This window comes from Brienomyrus brachyistius, chromosome 9 (genome assembly GCF_023856365.1).
Source record: "Brienomyrus brachyistius isolate T26 chromosome 9, BBRACH_0.4, whole genome shotgun sequence".
Classification (NCBI taxonomy): Eukaryota; Metazoa; Chordata; class Actinopteri; order Osteoglossiformes; family Mormyridae; genus Brienomyrus; species Brienomyrus brachyistius.
The window spans coordinates 26983410-27008728 of NC_064541.1; the positions used below are offsets into that span (position 1 = coordinate 26983410).

Here is a 25319-nt window from a genome sequence, read left to right on the forward strand (position 1 = left end):
ACTAGCCTGCTGTATCATTTTTCACTCTGATTTTCTGGGTGTCTTTGAATTCAGCCCTCTGTTGGTTGATAATTTCATTTCCATCAAACGATGTGGCATCCTTTCGTTCCTAACACATTACCCAGTCTACATCAGTATAGATATCCAGCATGATTTTTTTTCCCCCATTGATATCCGACGTGTTTTCAAAGTGTTCCTTTAATTTTTTTGAGCAGTGTATGACAGTCTGACCTCGCTCAGCAGGAAGTCGGCTTTTTCCCTATGAGATAATTCCATGAACCTACACTGAACAAAATTTCCACCATTTGCGCATCTTGATGTCCTTTAAGACACACATACGCACACATATATATAAGGGTGGTCCAAAAATGGCAATTTAAAATAACCAGGTCAGACACATGTTGCCCTATTTTCACTTCCGAAACAAAGTAAAACTGCAAAGTTTCAGGCTTCTAGCTTAATTAGGGGTCGCTCCAGTTTTTGCCTTTTTTTCCACTGAATATTTCATTTTGATGATTTACAACATCTATTTTGTTACTGATACAACAGAAATTAAACATTATACTGTAGTAATAATGTGTACCAGAAACAACAGCGTTCAGTGTCCCACATAACTGTTATTCAGCAAAAGCGTCCTTTGAACAGCAAGGCATGTCCTTCCGATGCTGTTGCATAAGGATATACTGCTTCTGTTTCTCGTCTGAGGGTCGAGTTGCAATAACTGTCAGTCTTGGTTTTCTGGAGAGTCGTATGATAATGAAAGAAATGCTGCAACACTTGTCCCTTGGAGGGTAGTCGACAACCAGTAATTGTTTCTTCAGGATGACCAATCAGCCAAACAGAACAATTACTCCATGTTTTTGCCGACATGCTAATTCTTACAGTAGGTAGTAAGTCTGGAAACATAAGGCGGTAATTCAAAATACAGAAGTGAAACTAGACAATAGAAGCTGCATAATACAGACATGCAGCATGGGTTACGCATAATGAGAGCTGGAATACATGCGACAGCTTCAGCCGACATCAGGGAGTGACAGCGTTGCTATAAATAGACTGGCTGTGAGTGGCTAGTGTGTGCTGTAGCAATGTATAATGTATCTGTGCTTGGTAGCCTGCATAGTGCAATAGTACAATAGGATACATTATGTGTTGTTTCGCTGCGGCTGGTAATTGCTTGCAAAAGCTGACATTTGAAATTTGCTGGAGTCCCCATGATTTAATTAAGTCCGAGGGTGCAGATGTTTTATATACTATTGTTATTGTATAGTCCATCACACAGTACTATAAAAAAAAATGCAAATGAGAAATTCAGTGCATTTTATATTGTCATTCACAACAATCAGCCCGAGTCCTCCCAGGGAGGAGCCCTAACAAGCCACACCACTCCACCTGCTAGCTCTTTGCATCTGGCCGCCGATTCGCCCGCTGACTCCTTGAAGTTCATGGTTGGTTCCGGCCTGAGGAAGTGGAGACTGCAGAAGCAGGCTGAACCCGCACCAGAACCCATCCTTCCTGGCCTGACTCTGCCAGAGTGCAACCCTGAGTTTGTCCTCACCACTACCCAGGCTAGAGCTCCATCGCTCCTCTGATGCCCGGCCCAGGGGAGGCCACTGCCACGCCAGTCCAGAGGTGACCGCTTTACCTGTGCTCAATGTTCCCAGCTCAGAGAGGGCCACCCAGCGGGCACCTGCAGCGTTTGATGCCCCCAGGCCAGAGGGGGCCACTTTACCCACATTCTTGACCCAGAGAGGATCGTTCTGCCTTGTCGGTCTCTGGACGTCCCAGTTCCATGGTGCTCCGACAGAGCCGACACCAACCATCACATCCATGTTTCCTGAATCACAATAACTCCTATTTAGCATGAAATTAATAATCCACAACATTTTAAAGTCCTTTAAATGACCCTAGATCTTAGAGAGGAAACAATTCATAATCCTCGCACGTGTGTTACCTACAGCTTGAGCGGGTTCTCCTTCTGCCTCAGGTCCCACACCCGAAAACGATAATGCTTTCTGGGTACAAGCCTTTGTTCTCTGTTACTTTACCTTCTTCTAGAGCTTAGGCCACGAGCACATGCTAGTTAGAGCACCTGTGTCAGCCCCTAGGGCTGGGCTGCAGAAGTCATCACAGGCAGGAGGGCCTCTGTCACTCCCGCCCGCTCCCGCGGTCTGTCTCTGTCACTCCCGCCCGCTCCCGCGGTCTGTCTCTGTCACTCCCGCCCGCTCCCGCGGTCTGTCTGTCGCTCCCGCCCGCTCCCGCGGTCTCTCTGTCACTCCCGCCCGGTCCCGCGGTCTCTCTGTCACTCCCGCCCGCTCCCGCGGTCTGTCTCTGTCACTCCCGCCCGCTCCCGCGGTCTGTCTGTCTCTCCCGCCCGCTCTCGCGGTCTGTCTGTCACTCCCGCCCGGTCCCGCGGTCTCTCTGTCTCTCCCGCCCGCTCCCGCGGTCTGTCTCTGTCACTCCCGCCCGCTCTCGCGGTCTCTGTCACTTCCGCCCGCTCTCGCGGTCTGTCTCTGTCTCTCCCGCCCGCTCCCGCGGTCTGTCTCTGTCACTCCCGCCCGCTCTCGCGGTCTCTGTCACTTCCGCCCGCTCTCGCGGTCTCTCTGTCTCTCCCGCCCGCACCCGCGGTCTGTCTCTGTCTCTCCCGCCCGCACCCGCGGTCTGTCTCTGTCTCTCCCGCCCGCACCCGCAGACCCATTAACAGATAAACTTATTTCATCATACAGTATATGTGCATTAATTTTTTATTCCAATAGAACAACTGAATAAAAACAAATTCAACAAAAATCTCTCAACTTCCAAATCGCAAATAAATGTAAACTGAGCCCAAAAACTATTCAGATGTGCAAATATCTGCACAATTATTTAAAAAAAAAAAAAACAAATTTATACATCCAGCCATTGTCCAAACCGCTTATCCTACTGGGTCGCGGGGGGCCTGGAGCCTATCCCGGCAGGGAACAACCCATCACAGGGCACTCACACACCATTCACTCACACATGCACTCCTATGGACAATTTAGCAAGTCCAATCAGCCTAGAGGAAACCCCATGACGATTTGGGGAGAACATCAAACTCCACACACATGTGACCCAGGCAGAGATTTGTACCTGGGACCCAGAGGTGTGAGGCAACAGTGCTAACCACTGCACCACCATGCTGCCCCCAAATCTGTACAACAAATGTTTAAATATCACATTATTATAAACAAACAGGAGCAACTTAAAATCAGAAGAGAACCCTGAACCCCATTTCAAAGAAATACATTCAGACTAGCTGAACATCAGAACTTAATACAATGGCTCAGAACAAACACGAATATATAACACAAAATAACTTACATCAGTTACATTCTCCATCCTGCCAAAAATCTTGGGATCTGCTGTCTATTTTTAGCCGCCCGAGGCAGCCTTCAAACTGCCCACTCCCGCGAGATTTCCATTGGGTCCCGCGGGAGCCCAGTCCCAATGCAGGGCTCTACTGTGCACTTCCAGGCACTGATGAAATGTGGGCCCTAACGCAAGAAAATTCTTCTTGATAATTCTTACGAAAGATTGCCCAGCAATCTCCCACTCAGCCACCAGTTCAGCGATGGCCTTTGGTGAAAGGATGAAACACCTTCATGTGCCTCTATGGATCGAGGACTGCGTGTAATTCCCGCCTGTTCATAAAACACCTCCACGCAGTAAACTACTTTCTTAGCCTTGTACATTATGGCAGTTAAAAGATAATTATACAATTGAATGGAATCTGAGTTCTAGCCAGCGTGTAGTTAATCCAAGCTGTGGAAAATGTTGCTTTGTAATGACATTCTAGAATTGCGCCTTTGTAACTAAAGTAGGTCGTTATCTCATTCAGAGCATAGCGAGTGCGCCGATCTACTTGATATTATCTACGTCGTTCTTTGTTTGCTCCACAGGTTTTTGGGGAATGATGCTGGCCACACTATGATATTTTCTTGCTTTATCCCCATAGCAACCAAAGAGCCAATGGTGTTTTTTGATGTGCATTGTCCTGCATGAAAATATATATTTTTTTCTGGAATGCATGGTTCTTCTTTTTGTACTATGGCGGAAATGGTCAGTATTTTGCAGAAGTGAGTTTTACACCATCAGGCACCCTAAAGGGACTTAACGTAATTTCCCAAGATTTCATCATACTCCATGAACCATCCACTGGATCATCCAGTGTTCGGCATTCATCTGTGAATACACCTGTTTGGAAGTTTGACAATGTATTTTGTATCCCAATCCAAACATTTCTCCTTGTGAGCTTTTGTTACGGGTGGTCGAAATACAGCTTTTTGCACAACTGCAGACCTCTGCAGGATCCTGTTTTTGGGACAAATTAAGTAATAATAACAATGGAATAATATTAATAATTAATAATCAATAATAAACAATTATTAATATTGATAATTATAATTATTAATATTAATTGATACGTCAATGATCCCCATAGGGGATTTCCGGTACACGTTATTACTACAGTATTATGTTTAATTTCTATTTTATCAGTAACAAAATAGATGTTGTGAATCATAATGCCTCCCTGTCCAAATGCAGAACAGGCCAGTGGCTGGGAGATAACAATAATCGATACTTTATTGTCCCCATGGGGAAATACTTTTTTACGCCTCCCTCAACTTGCTCTTTGCAGAGCGAGCTGTCCACGAAGGGCAGCCACCTGTTGGGGGCCCCCAGGGAGCTGGGAGGTTAAGGGTCTGGCTCACGGACCCGCAGACGTGCTGAGGCTGGGTTTGAACCAGTGGCCTTGCACACAGGCTTAGTCCACTGAGCCACACATGGCAGGATTGCATGCAAATAAAGCCGCTACAGTAATTAAGATCTAGTAAGAATCACGCCTTTTCACTACCTTGCTGGAATTGGGGAGTTGCTCAGGAAACTTTAGTTAAAATAGCCACCAAGCCGAATCTACATTAATGGACGAGTGCTGGGAAGGGATTCAGCTTTTTACAATCCATTGTTGTCGTTCCTCTTCATTTACCTGGTTACACGTATACTATGCCCCCCCCCCCCCCCCCCCAACAACAAATGAGCAGCATGCTGCAAGCATTACCCACAAAAGAGCATGCAGAGACTCAAAGGATTCTGCTTCTTTATTTTCATTTTTCTGTACATGTTTTTTTTACATAAATGGAATGTTATGTCACAAACAAACAAGTAAATAATCATAAAAAGCTCACAATCTCCTGGATGCACGCTTCTGGTCTGTCACAAAGTACCATGGGGCTTTGCTTTACCACATGCTCACTCCCCTACTCTCGCCTCCCCGCCTTCTTGAAACGGTTAGTCCGCTCACCACAGCCTCGTGAAGGACTGAAACATGTGTGAACTCCTGATCGCAGAGGAAGTGCACTATGGTGACCAAACCTCACCAAGGACCTTCAGCCCCTACTATAAAAATTAAATAACACCTTGTAATCATTTCAAAGATCGATTTTGACACCTATCCAATAGGATCGATGCAGGCTCAGGTGTGGCAAATTTAACACGAGCAGAAAATATATATGTACATTTTGGAAAGAAAAATCCATGTAAAAGTTTTACATGGCATAAATATGCATTTAAACATTTCAATTAAATCTAGTAAAGGTGCTTAAATGATTATTTGCTGCTAAGCTCAACGTGACTCTTACCTGTGCACTATTTCCCAGAATCCTCTGCACACCAGCATTTCCGGTCACATGCCAAAAAAGGTCCAACCCAAGATATTCAGGCAGCCCAGAAGGACCGTCCTCCCAAAATAAGCTACATTAGGAGTTAAATCAGCTCAGTTGTTGTGATTGAACTTGTGATTTTTACCTTTTGCAGACAGGAAGAACAGGAAGAATTTAACAACCTCAAAATGACCCATAGGTCAATTTTAAAGGGAGAGCGACGCGCTGTGATTGGCCAGAGTTACTAAACTTCTACTGGATGGCTCTCTGCTTCCCTAAGTGAAAGGTTACATTAGCAGCGCATTAGCACCTTGACAGCACTTAAACCGTAAAACCGTAAAATACCACAGTTTTCCTCTGCCCACGGGCTGCTCCGCATTTGTCCTGAGACTCAACACCTCCTCCAACATGCACACTCACTGGGTCCTTCTCATCATACCTCAGACTAAACGTAATCCAGCCGTCCCTCGTGCATGTTTGCCACCCAGCTCCACCACAACTCCCTGCAGCTATCCAAGCTTCCCCTCTCTAGAAATCCCCACGGTCTCCTTCCTACAGCACTGAACATTTAGCAGCGAGCACCCCCAAGGTTCTCTCCTTCAAGACCGTCCAAATTTTGTGGCCCAAAGTGCTCAGCTTTGCCAGCTGTTGGGATGCACTGAATCATGAAATGCTCAGTGACTGTGCACTGATCCGTAACACTGCCGACGTCACAATCATGACAGCCACATGGCTTACTTTCAGGGTCAAAGCTGTGCACCTCATAACCAGACAGCCCTCCTCGACCATCTCCTATAGAGGGTTGGGTTAGGGACTTGCCACTAGGGGGCATAGCTGAGCAATGGTTAGGTCATCTGGAGTGTTGCCTGTGCTGACTGTCCGATTAACTGAGTCTCCCTGGGGTGGGAATTCTGGACTTTTTATACAAAAAATTTTATAAGGCAGGGAGCGGTGGAAGCTATGAGCATGGGTGACAAACTGTTGATTGTAGTAACGCCTCCCACGAGTGACTGGTGGAGAGTCATACAAGTACTGACAGGAGGGATTATTCAGAAAAGCATTATCCTGAATGACAGTACAGCGACACAGAGTGGGAGTGGGGTAGGCACCGTAGCTCAGGTTTGGGTCAGCGATGCTTCATTCCCCAAAGAGACACTGCTACATCGGCACGGGCTCCTCACAGCAGGAGCATGCACGGGTTCCGTCAGCCACATCTCCATAGGCACCAGCAGGTCAGATGAAAGATACCTGACTGGTGCCCTCCTGTGGCGAAACGGAAAATGATGGCTAGGAGGCGTTTCCCTCTGGCGCCATCTGCTGTCAGTTCTGATGCCCCACGGTCTGACTGCGAAGGCACTAGTGGAGAGGGTTGTTAAGAAAGGGTTGCCTCAGAGTTCACAGGATTACAATCAAGGAGGGGATTGCTGCTCCAGCAACAACAGCTGAGACGGCCAGCCTGCTTAGAGAAGCCAGCGTAAGTGTCTCTAAGCAGAAGGGGGGGGGGGGGGGGGTTGCTGATCCAGCAACACTGCTTCCTGATTGGACAGTTGTGCAGCAGTGACAGGGGACTGGCAGCCACGATGGCCCCGGAGGTTGGAATGCAGTGGGTCAGCTGAGGTTGTCGTGGAGAGAGAGGAGACAGTGTGCAAACACAAACGTGTGAAGTGTCACAAGAGGTTCCCTGAAGGTTGCTTTAACGTGTTTTGGCACAACCAAGAACTTGTATGAACTCGTTTGGACGCCACGTACGTCTCTCCGCTGTGGAGTCCGCTCTGCTCTGCGTGTGCCAGTCGGTATTCGCTGCAGTCTCCATGGCAACAAGACGGGGGAGCATAATCAGATTGCTGCATGTCGTAATTGGAGCAGATCCACAAAAAGGGAGCAAAATCTGGAGAGGGGGACAGAGCAGAAAGAAGGTTCTCCTAAATATTAGCAGGTCTACTGACAGGGACATTTTGTCCCTACAAAACATATACATAACACACACACACAGCTCAGCCTCACCTGTGCAAACAGCCAGGGCGTTCTTTAATCTGATGGATGCTCCGGACACGATCTGTTCACCTCAAACCACTCATCTATACAGCTGAGGGGGTGAGGAGAGGTATGTTGTTACCAAACAGCATGAGCTCCAAGCAAACACAGACACAGCCATGTCGGCGACGCCACGTCTCCTCGCAAGTCAGGGCACGGCTAAGCGCAGCAGACTGACCAGCCCTGGGAAGCTTTCAGCCAGTGTACAGGGAAGACCGAGGGTTGTGACTGAAACGAGGCCCTCGCAGAGCAGCTCCCCCCCCACCGAGGTGACCCGCTTTGGTGGGGTGCCAGCCGTGCCCATAAGTCACTCTGCTGTATGTAACAGAGTGGCGCACTCAGAGGCGGTAAAAACAGGAAGTGGAAACATTCATCTCTGCCCGTCTCTGCTGGTGGGTGGACGGACATGTATGCGTTTATGATGGCAGAGGCCCAACGCCACCGGAACTTTTTCAGCCCACTGACTTCTGCAGACGTCCCCCAGGGAGGTATGACATTCATTTGCCAGGTGAGCAGACATGCATTCTCACCCCTTGTGGTAGATGCAGAGGCAGGGCAGCCGTGCGATGGTGTCCCCCTGGACCAGCTCCTCTAGGCAAATCGCACACTCCTCTGCATCCTTGGTTAGGACATCCTCTGCAGAGAAACAGGGGGGCAAAGGTCAAGAGACGTCAAGGATGCGCTCTGCTTTTCAGCCCTGCTGCCCCCTGGTGGTATAAGGCAGTAAGTCGACCATAAATGTTGAGTGGAACACGTTTTCAATGAAGACAGAGGGCAGATCACCGATTGGATAAGTGGAGAACCAATAATAGGGCACCACAGATTTTGCACTTCATCTCCATAAGAAGCAAATGCTGACGGTTCAGACACAAAGGTGATCCAGCTCATTGTTGTCTGAGAACCATTTCACCATCCAGGCCACAGATGAGCCGCACTAACCTTTAAGAAGTATTCAGCAGTGCCTGTATCAGGTAAAATCCAATTTGTATTACTTACTAAAAGCCGAGATCTCCATTACTGGCTATGTAAGTATCAATACCCATGTGAATCCATAACTTTACCTAACAGGATGCACCAAAAAGCCTCAGTGATTGGCTGACAAGTGAAGCCTGGCTCGATAACTCAGACAGAGGAATGATAAATCATACCCCAGACCAGTCTGTTGAATCAGTGCATTCTCCTTGCTTCGTTATTACGATGAATTGGACCTAACAGCCTCTGCTTCATGAGATTGGTTGTAATACAATGATAGATCATGGTTAACCTTTTAAAAGAGAGCCACAAGGGGGTGCTGTTTGTCTAAAATTTGACTGCTCTCTGGATTCACCAGTTGAACATTTCGTGACATTTCCATAACTACGGGCAGAATGGGGTTTTAGTCCAAATTTCAGTTTTGGCTGCAAATTGCTTGGGTTTACCAGGAAAATTCAAAGAACTCAATAAAAGCCTACACCTGCTACATTTCTGAAACTATAATGTGTATTCAAAGTTATGCCAAAATTCAATGAATACTGCAATCCTGAGGTCTTGCAGCAAGCTCTAAGCAAGCCTAACTCCTATTGGCTCTCAGAGATGGGGGGAGGAGCCTGTAACAGCAGCATCGAATCACAAGCAAGAGCTCATAGGACGCTTCCTGAACAAAAAGGACTAAGTAACAAGCTTGGGCAGGTTAGAAACTTTTCGCTTACTTTGTCTGTACCCTCCGGTATTAACACCATCTCGGCCAGGCTCACATTCAGCTGAGATTGAATAACATGCGATGGCTCCCTGATGCACAACAGATTCTGTGCATTACAGAAAGGGTAAAAATACTACAATATTGGACCGATACCACCTGCAGTAATATGGGTCTCAGCCAGTACCACTGATTCACCACATAACCCTTCCTTACTAAAGTAGACACCATCAATCGCATCAGAAAGTGGTTATTCAGCTATAGAAAATCTGGTAGCAAATTCAGCTGCTTTTTCGTTGCCAAACACAAAATGAGAAATTACGGTATTAAGCCTGAAGTTCGCATAGAGGCAGTACATGTGTATGTGTTCACACTTCCTGCGATTGCTATGTATCTCGCTGCTATCCAAGACCAGACTACTGAGGTAACATCGTCCAGTAGGGAAACATGCCTGCCAATGGTGTCTGATGCTGACAGCGTGAACACTCCGTTATCTACAAATAAACACTGGGAAGGAAATGATGCCAAGGGTGCCTGTTTAAGCACCTGAACTACACAAAAATCTGACTTTCTGGCTAATTACTTCCTGGACCTTATGCCTGCACTTGAAATAATGTGACACAGCATAATTTTCAAGTTTAAAAGAAAGATAGATAGGTTGTAATGCAAAAGCTTTCACCCAATCAGCTTACTCTATGCAAATTGTAAGGTGGTAAAACACCAGTCGATAGGCTGAAGACTGTTGTTGATTCCCCCCCCCCCATTAAACCTGAGCAGACAGCTTTGGCTAGCTACCCATAACCCTCAGCGTGTGCTGAACATTGATTACGTTAAAATGACGCCGATCCTGTGTGCGGTCTTGCTCAATACCCACAAGGCATTCGACAAGACAGAGATGTCCTTATTCCCTGGTTTATAAAAATTCAATTCGTGGCAGCATCTTATTAATTTTGTTAAAGGCGCGTAATCTGATCCACACCATGTGGTGCTGACGAATGGGCTGCCACCCATAACGGGCCTATTATGAGCCCTCCCGGTTCTCATCAGTAACCAAACCCTCCACCAGGGCAATTACAGCAAATAGACGTCTTTGGTACAACAGGTGGCAATGAGGAACGGGATACTCGCCCGTACACTCACAGCGACGAACGCGACACTTCCCAGTTTTAACCACCAGTCGCCCGCATCACATCTGCATAGCTAATGCCTTTATCCACAGTGAAATATAATTAGACCCGTCACAAGAGGAGCCTATTCCTGGGACTCAAACCACTGACCTTCAGGCTACGAATCCATGCCTTTAACAACTACGCCACCTGTCAGTATGTTTAGAAAATGCATCTGATATTTTACCCCACTTTAACCATTCACACACTCCCTAAAAGTCATCATAATTTTATCAATTATAAAAGTAATTATAAAATAATTGATAAAGTATCAATTATTATTATTATTATGTGTCCTGTTATCCCCTCTCTATAACTTGAAGTACTATGTATTATTTTAGAACAAGTTGGAAGAGCAAAAAAACACCACATCCAAACATGATTCACTAAGCTTATAACGCCCTAGGAATCGCATCCTCTCTTCCAAATTTCCAGATCTCTCTGGCCAAGCCCAGTCTCTCCCCAGATGGGTGAGACTCTCCACAGCTCAAACACACAACCGCCTCAGTCTCTGCTATTCTTTTCCAGCCTTGAGCACCTGGAGTCAGTCATGGGCATCTCTTACGTACTTCAACTTTCAGCCTGGAAGGACGTTAAAAGATATCGGAGGATAGCTGCCCTTGCCTCCGCTCTAGTATTTACATAAACCACCACAGTAAGTAATAATTGGCTGTGACTGCTACTCTCAGTCAAGCTACCGGCACAGGCGGTGGTCGAGCCCTGTGCTGACAAAGCCCCGCCCACACAGGAGGGCGGATTCACTCCCAGCCAATCAGCTTGCGGGGCTCTGCCATCAGAGGCTTTACAGCACAGAGTGTGCCTGAGCCAGGCGCAGAGACAGAAATATTTTGCTACCAAATATAACGGGGATACTGGTGTCACCTTCCAGTGCCGCCTGCGTCGACTGCACGGCAGACTGTAGAGCATGACGCCGAGCAGCCTGCCAACACGCTACAGGCTCGCTCGACATGAGATGCACGTCCCTCCTACTACTGGCGTGTCCTGCGGCGTTACATCCTGCAAAATCCTGCGAGGAAACAAGTGTATGAACAAGAGATGCTGTGCTAAGCAGCGCCTGGGTGCATGTGTGTGTTTAGCACTCATGCTAATGCTAAGGCCCCGGATTCCAGTGACTGCCAACTGCCCAACCTCCCCCTTGCATCCCCCAATAAGACTGGATTTATGACATCCTCTGTCTGACCGTGCTAGTAACAGTGAAGGACACTGAGACCCAGACACATGGGGAATCCGCAGCAGACACCAACCTTACTACAAGAAGCAACTTAAAAAACAAAATGAATAGATGAACACGAGTTGCTTCTAACTACTATCACCCTCTGTGAATGACACCCCACACTGCGTAATGTCCAGAGTAAAGACGGCACAGCCAAAAGTCTCCTATTGTTGCTTTTTTGCCCAAGTGGGATTTATTGTTTTGTATCCATGTCACCTCAGTGTCAGATTGTGCTGCCCCTTGTGGGTGGGAGGCTACATGACAAGGGCTTTGCAGTACGTCATCTGACCTACATGCACCCCCAACAACTGCCCTTCCAAACCAAACCAAGCACCCACCGACACCCTCCTTCTGGGCCCCCCCCAAAAACCCTGAGTGGGGTATGTCTGCTAACCCCCCAGAATACGCACCCACCCTGTACCTCCCCCTGAGCTAGGATGCTGCTGTCATCACCGTGGATTTTTCCAGGCCGGAAACCTGCCCAGAGTTCCACCAACCAGCTCTATTCTAAGGAAGCTATGCTGGTGGGGGGTGGGGCAGTGCTTCTACCACCATTTGACCATTTTTGTTTCAGTCCTTTTCTATTCTGGATGGAACAGCAGCATCCAAACAAAGCACACTACTCTTCAAATTGATGTGAATAGAGCAAGACCACCCACCTGAGAAACACACTTTACAGCTGCGACGAGGACGAGGGTCGACCCCGAGCTCGTTAAAGGACAGGCACCACACAACGTCCCACCGGGCAGACTAATTAGCCAGGGCTATTCTCGCGGCATTCCGGCACCACTCACTATGTTAACGGCGATGGTTAAGCCACGGCCGATCTCACCCTCCTTATAACGTGCTGTCATAATGCGGTGGTCATGACTCAGTGATGTAATGTCTGGCACATGGCAGGCATTGTTAAAACCTGCTGCGGCATCGCTGGCCAGCTTAACGCACTCATCCTGGAAAAGTTTCAGGGCTCACAACAGCAGAGCACAACTATTAATATGACTGGGGGCTCAGCTCTCCTAGCCAAGCGGCTTTCTGATTTGAAAAAATAAACCCCTCCTTGAGATGGGGGGTAGGGTTGCGGAGGTGAGCCTGTCGGACACTAATCGGGGAAGATGCCAATGGGACCTTCTCCACCCTCCACCTGTCGGGACTTTTCACATAAATCAGCTCAGTGAGGATGATCGAGACAAAACCTTTTTGTCTTTTCCTTGCCTGAACCACTGAAGCAAGCGGTTTCCAAATTCTTTTGGACAGGAGGCAGTAGCTGAGACAATATATTTAGAGCTAAACCCGATTATCTCACTCTCCCTCTGCCTTTCTCTCTCTTGCTCCCTCACACACACACACACACGCAGCAGGAGTTCTCTGCATTCTGTGTAGTCAGTGACGCCAGCTCCAGAGCTAATTAAAGTTGATGAGAAAACAAACCGGTGATACTCTACAGCTGACAGGCATCGACTCGGCCACCCGAGAAAACTTCGGCAAGAGGAGCCAAAGCCCAAGCAAGGGGGCCAGGAGCGAGCAAGAGGCTGGGGGGTGGGCAGCTAGCAGAGCTAGCATTAGCTCCTCTGCCGCAAGCCGGCACCCCCCCACCCCCCATGCATGGGGGTAGGATGCAGGCCGAGATGGGCAGCCTCCGCTGGCCCGCTGCGCTGCTGCTCTTTGCAAACTGACCTGCTGTTTCACCTGCCACCTCCCTTCTGTTCCCAGATGGCCAAGTGCACAGCACCGACAGCCACCACTGACAGAACCCGCTCTGTTCCAGTGGAACCAGGCAGCTTGCATACTGGGGTCATCCAATCAAATATGTTTTCCCCTGACTAACACTAGTTGGTAGTAACACTAAAAAATAACAGGTCAGCCTGCTAGGGACTCCCTCCCCACCCCCCAGACAAAAAAAAGAAAATTACATTCCTCAAAAATTCAGGAAATCAGACAAGATTATAAAACTTGAGGCCCTTCAAAGGAGGAGCCTTGACAGTTACCCTAAACTGAGCATAGACCCCAGACCATATAGGTACGAAAGAGGATGAGGTCCTGTGCTGCTGGGAGATGGGGGCTGGCTGGTGCATTGTGGGAAACCAGCTGGTCCACGCCAGCCTCTTTGCCCGGCTTATCAGCTATGTTCGTGACCGAAGCTTAAAATCTCAAAGCTATTAACCTCTGACTGGCTAATTTAGCTTAATTTGCGTAATAATCAGTTTGGTCAAGTGCTTAAATGCTCTGTGCTGAAAACGGCCCACCGGGAACCAAGGTGAAGAGTCCAACCGCAGTCGAGAAGACAGGAGCGCACTCACTCTGCGGGAGCTCGGCCTTCCAAACAGGCCTGAGGTCAGTCACCTGGCGGCTTGGCTGCCAGCTGTGCTCCAAGAAGGCCCTGAATCTCTGATCTGCTCTCAGTCACTGTTCAGTCACTTCGGCTAAATTTCATCTCCAAGGTGCCCATTAGCATGTTGCTAAGCTATGTTACCCCACAAACCACTGGAACACTTTTTTTTTTTTTATAGTAAATGGAATGAAAACAGGAGAGCAAAATTATCTACAGGAAGATAAACATTCACTCCCTTTCTAAGCAACATCCCCCCCCCCCACACCCTACATGCATCATGCCACCAAACATGGGAGCAAAGTGTAAAGTTTATGACTGCATTGCCGAGCAACAGCCACATGAATCCGTTATCTCAGGCTACCCACATGAAGACCAGGAAATGGAAGCTTTCAGCAGGTCAGGGAAACGGCCCAGGTTTCTGACGTGAGCAGCCGAGAAGTGAGGGCAATCAAACGGAAAAATATGACAAAAATCATGATTAAAAAACTGTTTCCAGGGCGCAATAGTTCAGCAGACCTAGCAGCAGGACAAGGCGGCGAGCAAACACAGGCCACTGCACGGCTGGACCAGCGTGGTGGACCAGCAGATCATTTATCGATGTGCGAGACAGCCAGAGGTCAGTATCTCAAACGCCAGCCTCTATAGCATACAGCTTGAGAAAGGACTGCGGCGGGACAGGGACATTTCTGGATGACATCATGCATTCCACTGCAGTGATACTACACGTACCAGGCAGGCTGTAGGCACCGGCAGGGCAGGCAGGCCCTGGTAGCTTAGCCACAGGCGCTGCTACAATGAGCCGGGAATCAATGGCCGCAGCGCTAATTAGCATTAGCATCACTACACCTTCCGTGCTGTGTGGTGAGTCCACACGTCACATGCAAATCCCTGATGCACCCACCAAAGTGTGGCTTTTGCTTCACAGTGAAGAAGCCCTCTTCAACCAGCCTAATAATCTTTCCTTACAGAAGCCTTAACATGCCGAGACTCCTCCCACATGAGCCAATAACCCCTACTGGATGCACGACGTCCCAATCTGGCCACACTGGGTCCTACCCAGAATGCCTCTTCCCTCAGATAGTCCCCCTGGAGAGCGATTCAAACATCCCAAAGCATACAACGAAAAAAGAAACAAATCTCCCAATGTCACCACAACACAGAACTATTATTCCCCTCCCCCCAGTTAAAAGGGAAAAGGTTAACAGAATACTTTAAGGAAAATGGCCAAATATGTATAAGGTCTTTTTCTTTGAAAGACATCAAAGCTCAAATATTTTTATGGCACCTGAAGAAGAGTCTAAAGTCGGTAATATCTGCAGCCTTAAACTTGTCCAAGCACAAAGACTTATTCAAACGTATAATTAAACTACTGCATAACTCTACATGCCTCGACTCTCTTTTCATGGTCTCTCTGCAATCCTCAGACTGTGGGCGAGATGCCCAGCTTCTAACGCTATCCTGAACGCGTGCTCTACCATGCCGATCCAACCGTGCCCAACCGAGGGAAGCCTCTCTTTCTGAAGCGGCAAAGAGGCCTTGGCATTGAAATGCTGTGACTGGGCAGATTCCCATCGCGGTGCTGTACACACGGGGCATCTAAACACGCAACATGAAGGGCAGCAGGCCAGAAAAACAACCCAACACAAAGCACAACATGGTAGAAGCCCTTTACTCCTGCTTTACATATTACAATAAAATGTAAATATTCAGCCTACTTTAATGTACTTATCGTACCTCAGTCTCTACATGAGCTTCATAAACAAAACAAAAACCAACAAAGGAACCAGCCAGAGGCAGGTTAGACAAGCCAGTGTTCAACAGCCACTCCCGGACAGCTCAGAGTATCGTTCTCAGGGTGCTAATCAGCCACAGACACTATGTGATCATCGTGTGTCGAGCTGGGCAGAGCAATTTGTAAGTGTCTAATGTGTTTGGGAAATCTCCTCTCATTTATCACGGCTCATGACTTGGGATGGTTCAGACTCGATGACAGTGGCTTGGGTACAGCGTGTCCTTCCCAAACAGCCAAGCCCGCCTGCAGATATAGATTTTCATGGGCAAGGCAGCCTCTCACACAATCTGTTTTCTCATCGGCTGTTTTGCATTCAGTTCTTTCCGCCGGTGGCAGGCCGTCTGCCCCAGTCCATTCTCTGCATTTGTGGGCCATCGCAATTTGAGTTGGGGTCCTGACAAACAGTGCGTGTGAGTTGTGATATGGGGTGACTCTCTGTTGGCTTCGTGATCAAAGGGGGTAAAAGACCAAGCCTCTCAGATGAATCCGATCTCACATCTGGAAATGCAATCTGACTGTCCTTCCTGGACAAGCCTTTAGAAACATTGCTTCAGACTTTCCAACCGAGGTTTCTCTTGGGTGTCTCAGAGCATCTAATAGACCTACAGGAATCATGGAAAATGAGAAACAAATCAAAGACACCCAAAACTGGAAAACCTTATGGGGGGGGGGTGTTCAACAGTGTCCGGGGGCGTCCCCCCCCCCCCATCATTCACTCTGAGCACTCCCAGAGAGGTGTAGATTCTCCAAACAGCCCCCTGCCCCCCACTCCCCAAGAAGACCAGCACATGACACGCACCCGGGGGCTAGAGGGAGGATGTGTGCGCGTCAGCCGGTAACCCTGCCAACTACGTTGCCGTGGAGATCGATCTGTTTACACTCCAGCGGCGGTGGCGGTTGATGGCATCAGCTGACAGATGGATAATTAGCCACGTGAGATGCTGGTAGAATCACTGTGGGGGGAATCAGATGTGGGCTGGACTGTGTGGGGGAACTGGGGGGTGAGAGGGTGATGTCTAGTGTCACACAAAGGAAAGCTGGAAGAGGATTTAATGGGGGTGGGGGGGGAATGGAACAAAAACTGAAAATGAGAGCAGTTAGAGAAACAGTCACATGACAGCAAAATGCTATCAGCTTTTGGTGAACCTTCAAAAATACAAGCATTGAATAAAAAAAAGACTTAAAAAAGGGTGTCCTGTGATGGGCTGGCCCCCCATAGGCTCCGGACCCCCCGCAACCCAGTAGGATAAGCGGTTTGGTAGATGGATGGATGGACTTAAAAAAGGTTATTTACCAAACCCACTGAAAAGTCCGCGTCAGACGCAATGCTGTGCCAGAGATGAATCACCGCAGCTCAACAGCGCGTCCACACAAATGTGCCGCTGCGCATTAACTACTTAACGCCGGCCTGTCTGTGACAATCAATTTCACAGCCGTCTTGCTCAGGTAATGAAAAAATTACCTTTTGTTTGCGCCGGTGCTGGGATGGATTTTAAGCAATCCGAAGACTTAAAGGCTGGCTTTATCAGAGGCTGGCTTTACGATTTCCAAGAATCCCAGAATCAAAGTCAAGCCGCTCCAGGGTGGATGGAGGAGAACAGTGGAAAAAAAACACACAACAATTATCTCAGTTACTAAAATGGATGATAACGTGAATCCAGAAGCCAGACTGAACTTTCAGCTTTCAGGCATATATAGAGATTCTCCCTCCCCAGTGGGAAGAAAATGCACTAAAACAGTCCACGCAATAATGTCTGATGGTCCTAAAACCCTAACCACACGCTTAGACAAAGTCACAGGAGCAAAGACTACCATCTGTGCCAAGAAACACAATCGCCGAGGATGTTCTGATGACAGCCAGATAAGCTAGCTAGGCCAAATCAATCCATGCACGCTTAGCTACCAGATCGACTTGTCGTGACTTTAATCAAACGTCAGCTGGATTCTTATCTGCGACCGAAAAACAAACTGCTGTAGAAAACATGCTGGTCGTGTGAGACGAGACTATGTTATGGTTCTAAACCGACGCTGCTATCAATGCACACCCTCCCCCTCCCTGTGCCCAGCACTTCAAACCAGCTAGATTCCATATTACTCAACACCCTCCTGTCCGCCTTCCTGTAATCAGCAAACACACACAGAGTCACACGCACAGAAGTCTCAGCAGTGAGCAATCCCAGGGTTACACTCAGGGCCCGGGACGGTACCAGAGACAGGAGCACAGCAGAAACCATGCTGGAATATTTACATAATACCTGTCTGCAGGAACCCTTCAACGCCTTACATTCACGGTGGTTAAAAATGGCTGTTTCATGCAGTATTAAGAGGTCAGGACCAGGATCCTTACAGGCCTCATGAAAACCTCAGTGTTTTTTTTTTTTTTACCGTGAACATCCAACCTGGCTGTCAATATACTAACCAGGCTGGATCCTCGACTCTAAAATACCGATCTGAGTCCCTCACTAATAACCCATCTGGACTCATCGTCTGTTAAGTGTTCCTGTGCCCTGACCCTACTCCTTTAAAACGGGCGTCACATTCTCACTGGACTACAACTAATTTGTGACGCGCCCGAACACGCTCTCTGACTAAGCTACGTTTGTTCTTCGGCTAATTGATGTGCCGTGAAGGAAGTAATCCACAGCAAATGAGGATGGAGTCATCCGAAATGAACGTGTCGCCCTCCCTGGCTATCGGCCTCCTCCTCTCCCGGGTGATCTTCCTCCCAGAGTTCTACACCCAGCATCGCTGTCCAAGCCTTTGCCAGAGGACATTCAGAGGACAGACTCCTCAGGCAGGGTGGGGGGATTCCTCCACCTGCTATGGAGGAGTCAGCCCCGCAGGCGATGAGGTGCCTTCCCAGCATGCCTCACTGCAGCGTGGGTGTGTTTATCAGGAAAGATGGCAGCAGCCACTCAAAGAAGATGAAGAGATAGAGGTGGAAATGGGGGGGGGGGGACTTTCACTGGTGGGGGGGGAGGTGTGAGCTCGCGTGTGTGTAAATGTGCGACAGTGTGCATGTGGGTATAAGAGACAGAGACGGCCTCTCTTACAGACCGGAGCCTGGGACTCAAGTTAATGCAACTGGCAGCACCTCTGACACCCTGGCCTGTCTTTGACTCACGGGCACCTGGATATCCAGGATCTCTGGACTCCTCCTAGCCCTACTGTTATTTACAGTCAGTCGCAGCAGGAATGGTCCAGTGCTTGCTCCAATCAGAGCTCCAACGGCAGTTGGACTGGACCATGTGGTCCAGAACTCCTATGTCAACAAACCCAGGATACTACTGGCTGCACAAATTCAGTGAAAAATAAGTAAATATTTTAGGCTCAGATTAACATACTTAACTTTGCTAACTATAGAGGATAATCCTAATTCACACAAGCAGTGGTCATTTTTTTCAGTTAGATTGCCAAGGCTGGCAGCAAGATGTAGTGATCGTCCATCATGGTCCATGGTTGAAGGTCAGGGGTCAAAGGTCAGGGATCACGGTGCAAGGCAGCAGACTTACCGTTGTACGTCACTCTGGGCTTTGTCAGGCACATAACCAGGTGCAGATCCATTTCATCTGAGGAGACAAACTTGGAGCAAACGGGACACTTAAAGCCTGCAAGGGAGCGAGACACAGCGTCAGATTTGCTTTTACGTGCAACCTTATTCAATCTTGAAACGGCGCTGCGTGTGTGAGAGAGAGATCGAGAAGACTGAAGAAGGCAGTCGCTTCTCCTTCTGAATAATGTGTGACCACCCGATTGATAGGAAAACATGGCAAGGAATCAAAAAGTTGAATAATAAAACAAATACTTTTTTCAAGAATTATGAAAGAAAAAACATCACATAAACCTTAGAATATCATCAAAAATTCCAGGAAAGAACAAATTAAAGACTGTCAGTCACGTTTACAGGCCATTCAGAGACGCCAATTAGCCTAATTGCTTGTTTTTGGACTGTAGGAGAACACCCAAACATCACAGGGAGATCATGTAAACTGCACACGTGGAATTTTTGACCCCCCCCTAGTCCTTGAGGTGTCAGGCAGCAATGAAACCACCAGGAGCCACCATGCCCCACCCTCCAACAAATATGCCAAGTTTGTAGAACATGGCAGGACAGGTGTGATGGAGTTTGAGAGCTGACAGTCAGGTAGAGGGTGAGGGGGAGGGGCAGCAGCAGTGTGGACCAGAGGCCTGAAGACCAGGTGGTGACAGAGCAGGGCCCATGTGCCCGGGGCAGTGCCCCGAAACGTGCCCCCTCTCCCCCCTCACGCTCCTGCATAAAGAGCAGAGGCAGCAGTTCTCATGGATGATGTGGCCCTCAGCCCAGCCTGTGCTTCTCACCTTCTAGGGAGTGAGCCTGTTAGGTCACTGGAAAAAAAAAGGGAAAAAAAAAACAAAAACTCATTCTTGAGCTGCTTAAATACGTCTCATTGTTATTCTGTTTTTGCCAGCCCCAGAACTCCCTCATTCAGCGTTCCTGGCCTTGGGCCCTACCGCCGGCAGGCTCGCCCAAGGGCCCTCGGGAGTCCCGAGACCCCGAGGGGCCCCAGGGCGGGTGTGCAGCTGCTGAGAGCCGTGACGGCCTGCCCGAGAGCCATCAGGGGACAGGAGAGCTGGTGCCGTCGTGACACAAGCTGCAGTTAACAAAACAAAGCGTGTCGCCCTCGTCCAAGCCTTTGATTAATGAGCATGTCCTGCCAGATCGTGCTCAATAATCTGCCTGATAACATTGGTTTTCCTGGCACGCACACTCCGTCTGTGGTGACCTCCGTCCACAGACCAAAGGCCTGGAGAGCGGCATCGGTCACAGGGTGACTATCCTCATTCTCTACCCCTCCCCCACCCCCAGAGAAAATTCCGGTATTAGAATGTATTTTGCTTTTATAATGCCAAGGCTTTCGCGCTGCTCTGGTTTAGTGGCTCCCTGTTGGTTGGTGTCTATTGTGGCCTCGGCTCTGTCCGTGGCCCCTGTGGGGCCCGTAGCTCTGGGCAATGCTTCACATCAGAAGGACAAGACGTCGATCATCCGAAGAACTGAAAGCATGTCTGTACGCCACAGACTAACTCAGCGAACAGCCCGGATGATAACAGCGGCGGTAAACAACGGCCGATAACCAAAGCGTAGCTTAAAATACCACGCAGAGCCTAAGAAAAGCTGCCAATGGTGGCCCAGGAGATCAGGTTACAGCCCTGCCGCGACAGTGGGGGTGAGAACACGGACGCTGCCCCCCCACCACCACGCACGCAGTATCTGGCCTTTTTATAGGTCAGCTTAGACGGCAGAGCACGGCAGTTTGCCTGCGGCTCTGCTGGGGGTGTAATTTAACACGGAAACACCAGAATAATTGGTTCCGCTTTTCAATAAATCGCTATCATGCACAACAGAGCAGACTTTACACAAAGACGACAGCCTCCACGTCAACATGGCTGACAGAGACTGGATAAATTCTTCAGAAGGTCAACTTGACCCTCACGGTTGGCTAGTCAACCACGGAGACTGCTTGTGGTTTATTGGACCATAGTTCAGCCTGCCACCGGGCAATACTGACTGCAGGTTCCTAAGCATGCAAGCATCAATCTCCACAGGGTGAGGGGAGAGGGGGGGTGCTTATTAACCCATAACAGACTGTGTATGATTGCAAGGCAAAGAGGCTGCTTACTCGTGGTGTGAAAGCTACTCACAGCCAGCTGAGGTGACAAGAAAAGGATAACTGGTAACATGCTTGGGGAGAATGCCCCGCAAAGCACATCAATAACAGCAAATTCATTCATTCATTAACCTTGACTTTACCGGGCAAAGCATTAAGAAAAGTTTCTTATTTACAATGATTGCCAGAAAGCAATTGTAAACCAAAATGATAATAATTATAATAATAATAATGATAATAATGCATGTTCTCCCCATGTCATCATGGGGTTTCCTCCGGTTTCCCCCCACAGTCCAAAAACATGCTGAGGCTAATTGGAGTTGCTGAATTGCCTGTAGGTGTGCATGCGTGAGTGACTGGTGTGTGAGTGTGCCCTGCGATGGGCTGGCCCCCCATCCTGGGTTGTTCCCTGCCTCGTGCCCATTGCTTCCGGGATAGGCTCTGGACCCCCCGCGACCCAGTAGGACAGGCGGTTTGGAAAATGGATGGATGGATGGATAATAAATAAATAAATAAATAAATAAATAAAATCCATATCAGGACTAGAAAAAAATATATTGTATACATTGCCCATATTACAGCAGGATCCGCTAAGGTAACCCCAGACTGGATCATACTGTGTGCAGTGTGCTGCTATACTGACGAGGCCCTCTTTAAACTTAAGAGGAGGAGCGGCATCCAACCAAGTTTGAGATCAGCATGCCTTACAGAAAGGGGCGACAACGGTGACAGCGACAAGCACCACGGCGACGTCAACGCCAATAACGATGAGAATAACATCAAAACAACAACAACCACAACATCAAAAACAACAGTAACAGCAGCAGTCAGGATAGTACTGACCGCTGGCAGGAGTGCCAAAGCGAGCTCCTTCTCAGGGAAGCTTGATTGTGCCAGTGGTGTTCTTGTGAATGTAACTACTGCATATCTAGCAGTGCTGGTTAGATTAAAGCCAAGACCTCTCCTCTCTAAGGAACCCCCCCCCGGGCCTTGTCTCGCCTCCATCACAGCAAACACTGAGTTACAATTACAGCTCCGGTCCACGGTGCTGGCAGGATCCCTCTGTATAACAGGATCTTCATTCATTTTTGAAAGAGGCAGACATGACTTGGGGCAGGTTCACATGCACGTTTTGTGACCCCCGTCTGTGCCGCGTCCTTGACAATGCTTACAGAACGCTGTCATCTGTCTGCGGGCAGTGTCACCGCCCGAGAAATCTCAGAAATCCCACCAGCCGCTCCTGTCTAGTTCCGCCTCAATGTTCCCTGTCCCCCCTTATCGTTCCTAGTGCCTGGCTCCTTCTCCTCGATTTAATTAAACACTCTGCCCATGACAGTCACTTGAAATGCTTCACTAAGACCCACAAGTGCCGACTAATGAATCTCTTTGACAGTGTCACAATTGGACCGGTGCCGGGTCACCCTGACCGGGCCCAGCTCTTCCCCAGTTCACACTTTCAGGGCAGAGGCACGTAGAAAACAGCCACCACAGAATTTGGGCGAAACCGCTTTTTGTGCACAAATTACGGTGTCATTCGCTCCCCACGCAAAATACTTCCCATTTTCAAAGAGCTCCTATTCCGGGCCGAGTCTGGTCACGTGCAAGAGGGAGACGCGGGGCTGCATCCTGCGGACGCGTCCGGAAAGGCGCTGCGCACCTCTGCTCACGTTGGCAGCGGCAGGTCTCCGCATCCTTCAGTCAGCCCAAAAATAGCCCTGTCAGCGGTATCCTTTCAGTTACGCTCTGACAGCCATTACAGGCCCTGAATGAAAAACAGCAGAGTAGAGTTCCCTCTGCACTCCAACCCCCAACGGCCAGCTACGCACAGAACAATGAAACAGCACAGCCCTCTCCAGTCTCGCCCCTGGAAGGAGAAAGGAGTCAAAAGGAGAAGGCTTAAATGCTTTGTTTAAACTCCACCCTGGATTTAGAGAGACAGAACTGCAGGCTGCCACTTCCACATGCTGCCTCAGGTAAAGAGCAAAGGCAATATAAGGAGCCGCCGCATTTACTGAAGATGGCCTCTGACTGGTTAATCATCAGGATGTCTGTGGTCACTGAGACTTGTGGGAAGTATGTACCTGTTGCTCTCGCTCGCTCTCTCTGTTTCTCTCCCCCTCCCCCCTCCCAACATGGCGTGCCAAATAAACTAGGGCTGGTTTTGCTGGGTTCTATAATGGCCAAATGGGGCCTTATCTCAGAAGAGCCGGGCAGGAGCCGCTAAATGCTAAGCGCTAAATGCCAATCTCCATTAAGAGGCTGAATTGGCATTTTGTTCCATTTAGACTTGACTGGGGGAATCCCCCCTTCCAAATGCAGAGGCCTCACAATTTCTGTTCCGCTCAGCGTAGGGGAGCTGAATTATGAACAAGCACATAGTTTCCAATCACTGATATTCTGCTGCATGTGCGGACTGGGTCGGGGAAGCGAGGACACCAGGCAGGTGAAGCATAGATGTTTATGTACATGCTCAGGATGCTCATAACTGTTAGGCGGATTAAAGTGCCCTCCGCTCCGCACTCAGATTGGATGCTCCAGGAGCCCCCAGGTCCAACCACCCCCCCCGAAAAGGGTTTTAGCTGATGCTTAGTCTCGCTCCTGGGATGTGACGCATCAGTGCTCAGAAAAAACGTGATGGCAGGAGTGCGGGGAGCTGTAGCCAACCTCAACAAATAGTTTGATCTGGGGCACGCTTAAAATCTTCATGTCAACCACAAATAAGCGACGTTAAGATAAACTAGCTGAAGCTAACCTGTTAATCTCGATGGGGTGGGATGCAGACACAGGCTATGGTGCAGATCCCGCTAAGGTGGGGGGACACAGATGTGGGGGGAGGGGGGCATGCTGTGGTCAGCACCCTCTCCCGACATCCATCAACTCCCCAAGGCTCACTTATAACGTGCCTATCGGGGGGCGGCTCACTCTCAATTACACATGGGAAGCTCGTCGGCACCCGTTGTTTCTGCCACCTCCACCTGCCAGGCTAGGATCATCCTCCCCAGGAGACCCTATATATGAGCTTACCACACATCCACAACCACACACCCCGACCCCCACACTGCTCCACCCACCCACCTACACACGCGCGCCACCCACACAAACCCCCACACTGCTCCACGCACACATCAATTCCCAAAGCACTTCATCCACACATGCGGGCCCTCACACCGTGCCCCACAAACACACCCCACACACACCACTCCACCCACACGTGCCAACCCTCACACCGCTGCCCCCATACCCTCTGGCCCCCACACCACCGCACCCAGAGACATACTCCTGACCTTCACATCCTGCCGCTACACACCACAATATCAACATACACTGCAGACTGTCAGAAACTCACTTTCTTAAACATTCAGTATTGTGAAAAAAATCTGCTTTTAGCATGACAACCATCTGCTGCACTGAAGTCAGGGCAGGGAAGTTGGAAACAGTTGGAAATCATCTGGAAGTCAGACGCGGCGTTAAACAAAAGCTGGCACATACCGGAAAAGGCCGGTTTGGCGGATGCCAAAGAATGTCCCACTGAAAGATTTAGAAACGCGAGATTCTCCGCTCGACTTCATGGCCCCTGGAAGTCGTCTTTTCTGCCAAAGCCGGATCAGAGGATGAAGGAGGACTGGGATGTCAGAGGTCGTCACGTCCATCCCTCTCCATATGCGTTACCGGACGTCACAAGGTCACAAGCTCTGCAAGGTCAAACCCGGCCCACAGCGTGTATAGCACACACATAGAACGCCTGTCTCCCCCAGGAGGGGTTTAA

General features: G+C 49.0%; 1 protein-coding gene across 2 annotated transcripts in view; it reads right to left on the bottom strand.

Moving 5' to 3' along the window:
• Positions 1–5099: 5099 nt before the first annotated feature.
• znrf2b (zinc and ring finger 2b) overlaps positions 5100–25319 on the bottom strand; it is a 30459-nt gene continuing 10239 nt past the window's right edge. Inside the window, exons 2-6 of one of the 2 annotated variants that reach the window (XR_007399704.1) lie at positions 19421–19516; positions 8243–8348; positions 7683–7764; positions 7428–7566; positions 5100–7290 (exon numbers count right to left, since the gene is read on the bottom strand). Coding sequence is in view for 1 of the 2 variants with exons in the window: in XM_049025590.1 (XP_048881547.1) it covers positions 7707–7764; positions 8243–8348; positions 19421–19516 (260 nt within the window). In the remaining variant the exon portion in view is untranslated. Of the gene's footprint in view, positions 7567–7682; positions 7765–8242; positions 8349–19420; positions 19517–25319 lie in introns of both variants that reach the window. The other variant, XM_049025590.1, reaches the window with a different exon arrangement.